General features: G+C 39.9%; 1 protein-coding gene across 18 annotated transcripts in view; it reads left to right on the forward strand.

The window, feature by feature from the left end:
• camk2g2 (calcium/calmodulin-dependent protein kinase (CaM kinase) II gamma 2) overlaps nucleotides 1-13,390 on the forward strand; it is a 75,682-nt gene extending 62,292 nt beyond the window's left edge. For 5 of the 18 annotated variants that reach the window (XM_042502223.1, XM_042502216.1, XM_042502225.1 and 2 more), the window contains 5 exons: nucleotides 3,690-3,735; nucleotides 8,231-8,306; nucleotides 8,578-8,672; nucleotides 9,644-9,895; nucleotides 10,573-13,390. In XM_042502223.1, the coding sequence (XP_042358157.1) occupies nucleotides 3,690-3,735; nucleotides 8,231-8,306; nucleotides 8,578-8,672; nucleotides 9,644-9,876 (450 nt within the window). In that variant the 3' untranslated portion in view covers nucleotides 9,877-9,895; nucleotides 10,573-13,390. Of the gene's footprint in view, nucleotides 1-2,065; nucleotides 2,111-3,689; nucleotides 3,745-8,230; nucleotides 8,307-8,577; nucleotides 8,673-9,643; nucleotides 9,901-10,572 lie in introns of all 18 variants that reach the window. The other 13 variants (XM_042502212.1, XM_042502220.1, XM_042502217.1 and 10 more) reach the window with 4 other exon arrangements.
• Nucleotides 13,391-13,939: the final 549 nt, after the last annotated feature.

Raw genomic sequence — 13,939 nt, forward strand, 5'->3', positions numbered from 1 at the left:
CCTCATCTCTATTTGGTTTCTCTCACATTGCTTTTTTTTATGGCATCACTTCATTGTTTCCACCTTTTTAATGTTTAGTTCTGTCTCTTCCTCATCTTTCTATGTCACACCACACATGTTAAGTTTTGTACTTGGTCCTCTCTCTCGTCCTTCATCCTCTGCCTCTTTGCTTCTGTTTTGAACACAAACTGTGATGTTGGAAGGGGATTTGATGACTTTAAAATTGAACGACTGCTTTGGGCCTCAGAGTGTCTCCCCTGGCTTGTGTCTTACCCAGACCTCCTGTGGACGGACTTGTATATATATTTACACAGCGCACCGCGCTGACAGGTAGACAAATGACTTTCATTTTGCGGTACAACCGCAGACACCTCAATCAAGTTCTGCTCAGCCACATTCTGGTGACTCCTTGTTGATGGTTTGCCTTTTAAGAAAAACAGGTTTATGGCAATTTTCTTGGAAAGCAAAAACAGTTGAACCTCTGCTGCATCAAAAAATGGCCTTTTACAAATTGATATTTGGTGTGTGAATTGTGAAGGACTTCTGGGTGAAACAGGAGCTGGAGTGGACAGGTAATACAGAGATCATAACTGTACAAAAATGCAGCGCCTGTGGCCATATATGAAACCGGATGGAAACATATACGCAACTTACAATAGAGCTTGAACAAGAAAAATGGATAAAATCATTGAGATCTATAGATCAAAATGACATTCAAAGGAATAATTCAACATTTTGGGAAGATCAACACCATTGTCATGTGTAACATTTTTAGTATTGTGCTAGAGCCCGGAGGTAACTAGTTTAGCTTTCCATTCAGACTGGAAGCAGGGGAAAACAGCGAGCCTGGCTCGGTCTCAAGTACTTCTACTATTGTTCGTCAAGAGGTAGTTCCAGCTTATAACTGCATCTTTTTATTAACTTTCCAAAAGTAACAAAATCCACCAACCAGCACCTTTAGGCACTCTTAATAACAAAAGCCATGCAGCTAGCAGAGACCCCAGAAAGTCACGGCTCCTGGCCAAGAAATTGAGAATGTAAACATGACGTCACTGAGTGTTAACTTTTTTAAATGCTAAATTCTGCACACCACTAAAGGCTTGGTCCGTAAGCTCGATGCCAAACTATCAAAAGTGAGAACACTGAGGCAAGGCATTGAGCTAAGGTCTGTTTAAAAAAATCCAGTTTAGATCTAGTTTTAAAATCTAGTTTAGATCACCCCATAATCCCACATGCCATCAAAGGGGCTGGATACTCTGAGGTTGTAGCTTCTGGATTTTGGGTCTAATGGTGATTGGGATCAGGAGCCTGAGTAAGTGACTGACTCACTGACTGACTGACTGACTGACTGTGGGTTTGGTATCCAAACGGCGTGGTAGTCGGATCGGAGCTCTGGAACTTGCTTGGTGCTGAATGTCTCTGTGGGAGGGTCAAGGTTGAGGAAGAGGAGGGTACGCAAACACAGTCGCCATGCTTCATGCATTGTTCATACCATCTAGGATGGAAGTTTGTGATTGGGAAAGATTACCGAGGTCATAACCGGGAAGTGTTGTGTTTTTGAAGCTTGATGCACTTGTTCATTTAATGTATCAGATACTTCTGTAGTAATTTAGCACCAAGTTGGATAAATCAGAGCTCCCAAGTTGTAACTTTCACTTGGACATTGAGGTAAACTACATTTCAAAACTGTTAAATAACTTCCAGGTGACATGAACGTGCACTCACACTCACATACAGTCACTCACAGAAACCCTCCTCCTCAGTCATGGCCCTGGCTGGTGAAAATGTGTCCACAGCTATTTTCATGCTTTTTAGAAACTAAATGATCCTGGTTCTGGGGACATACTGACACAGAGCACCTTGACATCCACAGTCATCTATTTAATCACCATAAATGCTCCACAGCCTCTGTGATGTAGCTCCCGTGCTTTTGTTTTGGTGTGCGCACATGCGTCTGTTTTGTATGTTTGTCATCATTGGTGTTCCTTGGCATCTTCCCTGGTGCCCCCCCTCCACACCCTCATCCCCTCCTTGCATGGTAAAGTGTGTCCTACCTCCCCCCCAGGAAGCCCAGACAACTGTTGTACACAACCCAGCTGACGGCACCAAGGTAAGCCCCTCCTTCTCCCACCTCTAGCCACCGGCCAGCACTAACACTCACAGACAACTCGTGGAGGATTTTCTCTAAATATGCTCCATACATCGCTGTCAGCTCTCTACGCTTCATTGTGCACCTAATGTGGGCAGCTTCTGTCAGCGTGTTTCATTATTTCTCTTCCTGTTTACCAGAAGGGATTTCACAGGAGAGTCGATCCTGTGAACTCCCCAAATCTGGAAGCAGATCAGCACAGCTGCTGCATGTATTAAGACAAGCTCACGTTTTAACCTATTAAAGGTGCACCATTATGGAGCCACTGGAATAAATGTAGAGTTTCTGTGTTTTGTTATAATCAGTTAGTAAAAATATTGTAGCTGAAGGAAAAATTAAAAGAACAAATGGGAAATTTAAAAGTAATTTTGCAATTCCATTTAACAATGAAATTATTAATGAATGTAAAGATTTAATAATGAAAGATAAAAAAGCCAAGTGTATACAATGTTTTTGGATTTTTTGAATTTCAGTTTAGAAATGCAACATTTTTAGTTTAGATGTAACTGATTAAAAATACCTTTGTAAATTGGTCAATACTATTAACTTCAACTCGGGAGGGGGCTGTGTATATATATATAATATATATATATATATATATATATATATATATATATATATATATATATATATAGATAGATATAGATATAGATATAGATATGTAGTATGACCAAAAAAAAAAAAAAAAAAGAAAAACATAGTATAGTATGACCAAAAGCATCACTGCTACGTCACACATCTTTTTTAAGCTGTCTTTTTCAAGCTAAAAAAAACTACTTTTATTTTGCCTTTAAAATGTAATGATTTCTTTTGACGTTGGCAGAAGCATTCCTTATTTCAGGGAAGGTGCCTCCAATATAAAAAACAACGGAAACTGAATTGATTATGACTGAACACTTCAAAACTATATAATTATTCTGGTGTTACCCTTCAGGATCAACATAGGATCAGGGCAAATTTCAAATTGATATGAAAGAGAAAATCCTACACGTGCCGTTTGTAACAGCAGCACTTGAACACACATATCTTCAGATAATCATGTCAGACTTTTTACTAAAATAGGCACCAGCTGCCACTCTGCTTGCGCTGCTACGTTGGTGTACAAGCTTGCTAAACATTAGCATCACTAGATATTCAAACACCAGTGCCGTTACACAATTTTCTTTACATTGACACTTTTCTCACTCGCTTCCTTTTTGAGGAGCACTTACACACTAACTTGCACTCGCTCTCTCCTTCCTGTTAAATTTAATCACAGTATTTCAAATTTCTCACACACTTTGCTGCTCATATATGTGTGGCTCTCTGCGCTTCCCCTCGCTGCTGTCCTGGCTGGTTTGTGCTCCTGGGAGGGAGTCGTCCACCCGTTCACCTGTCCATCAGGTTGTCTGTGTGTCCGTATGGGCAACGTGTCCAAAGCTTCCCAACCCTGTCTCACTCACAAATTAAAAAAATAATTTGTCTTGCTATTTCTCTTCTCTCCCTCCATCCATCTTTTTCTCTTTCCATCTCTTTTTTTGCCACCCTCTCTGTCTCACAGGGCTCCACAGAGAGCTGTAACAACACAGAAGAGGAGGAGATGAAAGGTAGGAAAGGTACTTGTCCAACTTTCACCTACTCTGCATGTCTCTTTTCATTCACATGAAATGTTAAGTTTTGTCACAGTGTTGAACTCCAGATCAGATAGAGAAATATTGCAATAATTCACTTTATATTTGAGGTAATGCATGTCTGCTGGGTGGAGGTTTCAGGCAGCTGTCAGCTCCGCTTCAGTCAAGGTAGTGCAGGCTTGGAGATCCAGTGGCTGAAAAAATGACAGATGCCTTTGAGCATCACAGGAGAGACAAATGTGACGTGAAGAGTTGGATGTAAACATTGTGCATGTATGCGGACGGTGCTGCTATCTCAAGGAATATACTTCAGCTGCGGTCTCCATTTACACGCTGTTCAGTTGCTCCAGAGCAAAACTCTTCGCCTCATTGTCACTGTTGGTGTGCGTGAGTGTGTGCATGCCAGCATCACACGCCACTTAAGCCTTTAATCAGTCGTCTTCAGCTCGGGGATGACCCTTCGAATGTTTTTAGGTGAATGAAGTAGGACAGAGCTACCTCCAGAAGAGTTAATCCAGTTAGTTAAGGCAGCTTTACCAGCGCTCGATCTTATAGTGGCTCATCACTGACATGCAATAAAGAGGCTGTTGTCCTCTGTGCTGCTCCAGAGTTGAATGCACTTCTTTAAAGTTGCTTTGGATGAACGCATCAACTAAATGTAATTTCTCTTGGTTACTGTGAAATATAAACACTGTGAGGATGCATGAGCTCCTTCATGTATAAAAGTGTAGAGTGTTGAGTGTAGTTTGCCCTCTGACACAATATCACAAGGTCTAGGAAAGGTCTATAAGATGAAGCACATAACGTCACATATTCTGTAACTGCATACCAATAACTCTGCAGCTCACAAGTTTTTGCAGCCTGTTGCACCAGCGTGTAAATTAACCCTAATTGCTGCCTTGTGAGAAGGTTCGCACAGTTATGCAAAACCTGAAGAGTCATGGAATTTCACAATCACATTTTTCTGGCATAAAATTAGTAAAATTATTGAATGTTTTGGAAAAGTGACAGAATTTTGTTGTGTGTAATGAAGTTGTTAGAGAAATCTTTCTTTCTTTAATGTTAGATAATGGCAAATTTATTTTCTCTCACTGTTGATGTAATGTAGCTCTGATATGTGTAGATGTGTTTAGTTTACCATCGCGTACACTTCTTTATTTTTTATGTTTAACAAATGCCAGGCAAGTGGGAAAAGTAAAAATATATATTATGGGTCCTTAAAAAGTTATGGAAAAGTTTGACTCAGTGCTGGACAAGAGATAATACGAGAGAGAAAAAAAATTTTATTTGTTTTTTTTCTTCTCCTCAATAAAGTCAACCAAACATGGAGGCAGTGACGTTTCATCTGCAGTGTTTGAGAAAATGGCTCATAAAAATCAATATTCTGCACCGTTTATTCCAAATTCTTGATCATTTTTCACTTTTTAACGTCTGTTTTTTGACTGGTCACAAAAATGTAAAGTTAAAATGTGTGTGTACGGGGTAACAGTGGAGCAAACGTTATATCAGGAGGTGATAAACTACCAACAACAACCCAAATTATTTCTCAGATTCCTTGTTAATGATCTATTTTTAGTGTTTCATTAAAGCCACAACTTAGTGGAACTCCTAAATGTTTCAAACAGAATATTTGACATTCCAGTTCACAAAAGTAAAAATTATTTAAAAACTGTGGAAAGTATTTAGTCTGCTGGTGCAACAGGCTGCTGCTCTCCGTGTGGCTACATGAGGTTTGCTTGTCCAGATTATTTGTTTCTTACTTTCTGGCGTGTGAATCAGCTGGATTAAACTGTTTCTGTCTGCACGGTTTGTTTTCACCTCACTGCTCTTTGTATCAGTGTGGTTTCTTTAGTGTGCTGTGATAAGAAATCCACAATAGAAGACTTTCAGGTTGAAACTTTTAATCAATGAACTGAATGGTTGATGGTAAATTAAGTGAAAAAAAATATAATTTGAAGCAATAGTCTAATCTCAGATCAGCTCATATTTACTGCTTTTCTTTGAAATATTGTGAATGAAATTGAATAAGTTTGCTCAAACAATACAAGCAATATGAAGATATCTTGTGAAGCTGCAAATCTTCACATTTAAAAAGTGGGCACTATCAAAATTGTTACACCTCTAGTAGTCTCACCTTTTTTTCATATTGCAAACTAAAAGCAGATTTATTCTATATTTATTTATTAAAATAAAGAATTCAAAAAAATAATTGAAAGATTAAGTTCTAAAGAGCTAATTCAATAGTATAGAAACATCCTCTCAGGCTCAGTGTGTGTGTGCGCGCGTGCGTGTGTGTGTGTGTGCGCGTGTGCGTGCGTGCGTGCGTGCCTGCGTGTGTGTTCTGCGATGGGGGCAGTGGCTGCCTGTGAGTCTGCCGGCACAGACAGTGCAGTGTTGAGCCAGTGCAGCACTATTGAGGAACAGACGGTGTCTCCTCGCTGCCCACCGCCCTCCTGTAAGTCTGCCGCAGTTTACCTGATTCCACTCTCAGCTCTGACCTTTGTGTCCTGACCTTTCCTCAACAAACAAATCTGTCCTGCAGGCCGGGGATACTCAAGTTGCTTTGCATGGGGGCCACTTTTGCAAAATGACAGGAGGCCCGGGGCTAGTTGGGGCAGCCCCATACATGTCTAGGATTTTTAGGATATTTCAAAGATTTTAGGACATTTTTTGGACTTTGGGACATTTCTAGGGTTTTAGGATATTTTTAGGAATTAAGGACTGCTCTAAGATTTCAGCGTGGTTCTTGGATTTTAGGAAATTTCTAGGAATTTATGACATATCTAGGATTTTAAGACGTTTCTTGGATTTTAGGACATTACCAGGATTTTAGGATATTTTTAGGATTTAAGCACAGTTCTTGGATTTTAGGATATGTCTCAGATTTTAGGACATAGGGGGTTTAGCTAGGACGTCTGTCTCGGGGTGTAAAGAAATAAGCTCTATTTTGATTCTGTTTTATGCACTCTGGCACCTTATGTTTACTTAAAGTACAAAGAAATGCCCAGTGTGAATTACTTTATTTTCTCTGTAAATTAAAAAATGGTTTGGGGGCCAGATTTGGCCCTCTGGCTCTGAATTGAGTATCACTGCTTTAAGCCAAACAAAACTTGTGGCCTTTTTTATGTCCTTCTCTTCCACTCTAACCCTGTCCTCTGCTGCCATCTAGTGGCACTCAGACCAAACTGCAAGCTACTGTTCCCCCTCTACACTTTCAGACATGAATCTTTACCTGAGTGTCTGGAGTCTAATTTCCTGCCTCACAGCTTTACTTTGTGCAGAATAATTAATGTTAAATCCCATGTAAATAGCTACACACAGTTTCTCAGCTTTGTTAAATACAACTTTATTTTACTGGGATGAATGGACCGGCCTTCAGCTGGTCCCCTGCAGGAAGCTGCCAGCAGCCCCAGTGTCCCTCAGACCGGTCCAGCTCAGACCTCCCGTCCTGAACCAGAGTCCACTCTGTAGCCCCCCGCAGGCAGCAGCCGCAACCTGCTGCAGAGTAAGTGTCAGGCAGGCTGTGCAGTGCTTGTTCGAAGTCTGTTTACACCGTCTGCTCTGACGTTGTGTGCCACCTGATGGCAGCAGGTTTGAGGACTGATGAACAGAGTTACATGCAGGTGTGGAGGATTTGCTGGCCTGCTTTTCTGGCTCAGCAGCTGCATGTTTAGTGTGTGTGCATGCAGTTTGTGCTTTTCTGTTGGGATGTTTTGCGATGAATCTTTGGTACGTACCCTGGGTTTCTGCTGTATTTTCGCCCTGATTGCTGTGGGTTTGTGTGTGTGCACAGTGAAATGTTTTGTACTTAGTTTAGGCACATTTTGAGCTGTGATACCTCGAAAATTTGTCGTTGCACTTACCTTGACCTGATAGAGCCATTTCTTACTTAATGTCACAGGTGGCTTCTTCCTAGGATGGTAACGATAGAAAAGTCACTCATACCATGTGTCCTCTTTGTGGTTTTTATAAGTAGTTGGTTTCATTTTTGACAGTTTGCTGAACTCAAATAGTCAGATGACTGTCTCTGTTGATCAGCAGAGATGTTCCTTAACGGTAAAGTTTTTAAGGCTAACATTTTATTGTTGTATAGACAGAGACTAAATATTTACTGTTGTATGATAAATAAGAGTTATTTTTAGAGTTTTATTTTTTGACTATTCTAAACAAATTTAATTGTTTTATGAGACCATTAAAGTTCAGGTTTCAGTGGACTTTTAAGCGTTACATGCAGTATCAAATAGTGTTGATTCTGAGTTAACGTGTCGAGTAGAAAGTGCGTCGTGTTTAGTTAAGCGTGACTTAAATTGTCACCGTCATCATTGTCAGAGGGCGGTGCCTGTGTGATCAACTCATTTCAAATGTCACAGGTTTCCAGTGAGTTCAGGGATTATTTGTATTCTTTGTACAATGATATCTGACCGTCTTCATCCTCCTCTGGTTGTCTACCTCTTTCTCCTTCTGCTTTCAGCTCGTAAACAGGAGATAATAAAGATGACGGAGCAGCTGATTGAAGCCATTAACAACGGGGATTTTGAGGCTTACACGTAAGTTTTTAAACTGAAAGGGAAAAAAATAACAGCCTTGATTAAGACTCAGTATTTTGCCTTGTTGGAAACATTTAATCACTTCTAACACAAAGAAACTCTTAATTGACTTTCCTGTGAAATGTACACAAACACACAGACACACACACACACGCCTGGATCTCACCAGTGCTTGAAAAATCATGTTGATGTATTTAGTCATCCTCATTCTCTGCTGAAGAATCCATCTTTGTAGCTGAAGTTTATTTCTGCTCGTGTTTTCCTCTGGCAGGAGAATCTGTGACCCTGGACTGACTTCTTTTGAGCCAGAGGCTCTTGGAAACCTGGTGGAGGGCATGGACTTCCACAAGTTCTACTTTGAGAACCGTAAGTTGCTCAGTATTTAGGATCATTATTTTTGCCACAAACACCTTAACCAGCTTACTGTAGACTGACTGTTCTCTTATAATCTATAAGCACAGTGTAGCATGTCTTTGTTGACAAGAGTTCAGTCTAAAATGAGTGTTGTGTAATGTATCAAAGAAAAATATATTTATATTTTAAAATCTGCGTTAAAACAGATTTTTGGGGAAAATTCAGATTGACATTAGCCCAAATTGAAGGTGCCCAGAGGATTTTTTTCCTTGTAAAACATTTGTAAAGCTGATTTCTTTTAAAAAGTTAAAATGTTTACATCCATGTTTGCTCCTGTAGCTTCCGTTTTCTTCTTTACTGCTCACATTGCTGTATTGCTTAAAAGTTTTTCTGTCCGTGGATTAGCATTAAAGCATCAGCTTGTGGCAAAAAACTCCACAGGGTAACTTTACGTTCTGTTCTGTGGTGAGGTATTGAGTTCACTATAACAAATAAAATAAATAAATAAAAACAGCAAATATTCACATTTGTCGAGCTGGATCTAAAGAATTTGGGACATTTTGGCTTTAAAAAAATCAGTTTAATTGAAAACTGATTCATTAATAAATTAACCGTCGCATCTGTCAGTTCATCCTTTTAAACTCTGCAGTCTGTCGTCCTTTATAATGTGCATTTTGCCGATATGAAACAAATTCAAAGGTTCAAAAAGGAGATTCGGACTTTTCCAAATACACAGTTGTGCTGAATTTTGGTAGAAATAGGTGTAAAATGATAAGCGAGTCATCTTTGTTTTTATTCAAAAACATTCACTAACATCTCAGTTATCTAGCAGTTAGCCCCTCCTGCTGTTTGAAGCTGCAAACATGTGTTGCCCATAGCAGCCATAATATTCTGAATGCTCTCTAATTTGGTTTCTTAACTACACATTGACTCCTGAAAAGTTCATTTACAAACAGCTGAGCTGCACATTTTTATCCCCACAGTGTTGAGTAAAAACAGCAAGCCAGTGCACACCACCATCCTCAATCCTCACGTCCATCTGATCGGCGAGGATGCTGCCTGCATCGCCTACATCCGCCTGACGCAGTACATGGACAGCCAGGGCCGGCCGCGCTCCTGCCAGTCAGAGGAGACGCGTGTGTGGCATCGCCGCGATGCCAAATGGCTCAACGTGCACTTCCACTGCTCAGGAGCACCGGCTGCACCCCTGCAGTGAACAGACAACCCAGGCCCAGGTAAGGTGATGACACTTCTCTATTACGTCTTTTAAATACACGTACCACGACTTTTTCAGAAACTTGTTACAACGTGCTGTACAATAACTTTTGATGGCATTTTGGACGTCATACTATACCATGACTTTTTTATGCTTTTTTTTAGATGACATACTAATCGATGACATTTTTATGCTAGTTTGGATAACATTCTTTAGTATGAAATTTTTATGCTCACATTGCACATTGCACTATGACATTTTTTATTTTATTTTGGACAGCATACTTTACTGTGACTGATTTATGTTAATTAAACTTTTTTTATGACAGTGAAAGACATGCTGTACTATGACTTTTCTTTACTATTTTTGAGGGCATGGTATAATATTACTTTCCAATACCATTTTAGAAGACAAACTACACAAACATTATTATGTAATTTTGGGTGTCATATGACCTTTTAATGCCATTTCAGGCAACATGCAATGCTTTGACTTTTTGCTATTTTTGAAAACATACACACTATGACTTTTTTACGCTATTTATTAGGTCATACTATATTTGACTTAATGCTATTGTGGACATGGCATAAAAACAGTGTAATAGTGTGTACTTTGATTTTAATGCTATTTCTGTTGACAAGCTATTGTATGAATGTTTCAGTTTCCACACTAACCTTTGCATCGTTCTTTCTTCAGCTTTGCCTGAACTCTAAAGCTGTTTGGAGCATTTATCCTCCGTGGTCGGATTGGTGCCTGGATCCTGGCCGGGAAGAGGCTGCTTGGAAAGTTGTAAAAACAAAAAAGAGGGGAAAATACATTATAAATTAAAAAGAAAAATAAACAAACAAAAAATGCATATTTCAAAGGCTTGACTGAATTACCGACCACACCGACCAACACCAATCCAGTCCAACCCTAGCTAGGTGATGTTGGGGCCCGGCTGACGTCAGCCCCTTCTTGCAGATGGTGCATGTTTCTGGTGGCGACACGGGGGCGATGCTGTCCTGGTCCTTGTCTCCCATGGCCTTTATTTCCCTGTCTTTGTTTTGTCTCCTGTCTGGAAAAGTATTAAACCTGTTAAAAATATATATTTAACAACAGAATAACATTTCACATACATAGTAATTAGAAATTGGGTGGAAAGTAGATTATCTGGAAAAATATTTTGTGTTGTTTTGAGAGAGCAGCAGAACGTCGACTTTAATAGAAGTTTGTTTTACGGTTAACAGGTATATGTGGGTTGGGTTTATGGGAACGGGAGCAACTAATATCTACTTAATATCAGAGTTTAACATTTAAGTGTCAGGTTTGAGTACACACACAATGTTTTAAAGGGTTTAGGCGTTGTGATTGGTTATTGAAGGGACCTTTATTTTTATTTTGTGTTTTTGTATTATGTGTTATTAAGCTGTTTTTACCTGAATGATGTATTTTAAAGTATTTTGTGTTGAAAAAGGATCATTTTTAATTGAAGGGGGATTTTATTTAATAGAATTATGTATAAATAGATATTTATATAGGAGAAAAGGGGAAACATGATTTACTTTCAGGGTGTTGGGAGGAGAGTTGAGCATGAGTGGGTGTTTTTTTTTTTGTTTTCTGCTTTGAGGTCCCGAGTTGTAAATACAAAAACACACGTGCTCACACACCATGCATGCACACACACACTTTCAAGGTCCCTGTGCTCCAGCCTTTAGGGTCGAGCCTCTCTTGAGCTTTAGACACAACAGACGTCCAGGCCAGCTCATCCTGAAGTTGCAGAAGGCCTCCGCGCTGCATTGTTTGGAGTCGAACACTGAGAGGCGCCATCAGTTAATGTCTAAAGCTCCTCACATTTCTGAACTACCTAATCTGAAAGCTCAGACGCTCTCTTGCGCCAACTTTTTACTTTTCTGTCGTGTGTTTTTGACGTGAAGCATGAAACATTTGAACTGTCATATGGCCTGTACTGTTTTTGCACAGACACTTGAGACTCGATGCTGTTGCGTTCGCTCTTTTGAGGGAGTGAACCTTTCTGCAACTTCAGGTTATGCTCGCCAAAATCCCTTCCGTCCGCCCTACCTCTGCCCTTCTACTTCCATCATTCCTGCTCTACATCCATCGCTAACGAGCCCCATTACTGTCCTAGTAGCGCCACGCCGTGTGATGATGATGTCACCTTTATGCCTGTCTCTTGTTCTGATTGTGTTCTTAAAATTTGTGTGTTGTCCGTCTTGGCTTGCTGTACTTCTGTGTGAAGTCCTGGCACTATTTTAAAAAAAAAGCATGTTAAAAAGGGAATGCGGCCGAGGTATTGGACAAAAAAAAGGCATGATGGGAAGAGGGCTATGCCGGCTGGAGGGCCGAGGGACCTTTGCTGATGGCAATCAATGTATTTGGTCCCTTTTGTCACCGTTTCTGTTGTAAATGTTGTAGTTGTTAGTGTTTTGATGTTGATATTTTTATCACTTGTTTTAGCCAGAACTATATAAAAAATTAAGGGTTGAAATGAGAGGAGGCCGAGACTGCCACAACCCTTTTTTACTGTCCCTGTTTCCCCTCACACACTGATTAATACACACACTGAATGCTGAAATCTTCACAAAAAACACTTAACACACTCCTAATTATATTGGAACTCAGATCATCATAAAAGCACATGAGATTCTCCTTTTAAAGAGGACAAAACATATCTGTGTGTCAGTGGTTGAACTTTGCAGCACTGTTTTTTCACTGTGTCGTAGAAACTTTGTGAGTGTGTGTGACTTCGTACCAGCGGAGGGGTGTTCCGTCTCTGTGCTACGCTGCTCCGTAGTAACTCATGCTCGACTTAGGCTGTTGCTCATGATGATGCTACAAATCATCACATACAGTGTCTATGTGCGTACTCTGACACAGTCAAACAATTTTAAAAAAGAAAAGAAATCATATGTGAGACCTGTCCTACTGTATCAACCGCCTGTGCTTCTTTCTGAGTGCTGTGACATATCTGACATGCCATGAAAACTGTGTCCCCCAAACACACACACAAACACACACTCTTTTTGCACCACGACGACAATGCGTTGTAAAATCATTACTGAAACTATGTGATGTTTTTTATGGCTCTAAGTAGATCTGTTTGTGCTGTGGGCACCGGCCCAGTTGTCTGTTGATGCCACCGATCTGACAAGATGCTTTTCTTTCGTTGTGTATTTCCACAGTCATGGGGATGTTTAAATGTTACAGATCATCTACAAGAAGGAAAAAACTGATATGATGAAACAGTTAGCTGCACAGTCAGTTTGCCGAAGTATTTGGACAGCTGGATCGAGTTGAAATTTGCATTTTTGATTGATTGATATGAAGCCAAAATAGACCTTCACAGCAGACATTTGACACACAAAAGCACAGGTGTAAACAACATAAATAAAAGCTGCATCACATGCATATGGCTTTCACACAAAAAATATGTTTTTCCTGTTATCTATAGTGCTATCTATTAATTTAGATAGTTTTGGTGTGAGTTGCAGAGTGTTGTAGATATCGACCTTACAGTTGTCTGCCTTCTCTCTAATATATTGGAACTAGATGGCACTCAGCTTGTGGTGGTCAAAGAAAAACAAACAAAGAAAAAAACATTTGAAAAAGTCAACAGCAATGTCTCTTTCCAGAAATTATCACTGGGTTTTGTGTTTTCTTACAACTAAACAATAGTTGAATTTGGAGGATAATGCACACCTTTAAAAGAAGGTGTGCATTAGCCAATTTGCGGCGAGATGCAAAATATGTAAAGATTTAAAAACAAACAACAAAAAAACTCCACACTGTCCAATTACTTGCACTAAACTTAATTATCAAGGAAACAATGTTTCGGTCATCAGACTTAACCAGATGAAGGTCCGAGCGTATTTTTTTAACTGAGCAAGCGTACATCAGCGCCAGATGTAAACATTAATTGTCCGCGCTGAGCTGTTAGGTCAGCTAGCTCAGTGTTTTGTCAGTGAGGGAGCAGTAGATGTGCAGTGAAAGAAAGAAACAGCTTCTACATGAAACTGCTCACAAAGGTGTGCAGATTATCTTCAGTAACCAGGTCATGATTTCT

This window comes from Plectropomus leopardus, chromosome 15 (assembly GCF_008729295.1).
Source record: "Plectropomus leopardus isolate mb chromosome 15, YSFRI_Pleo_2.0, whole genome shotgun sequence".
NCBI classification, from domain to species: Eukaryota; Metazoa; Chordata; class Actinopteri; order Perciformes; family Serranidae; genus Plectropomus; species Plectropomus leopardus.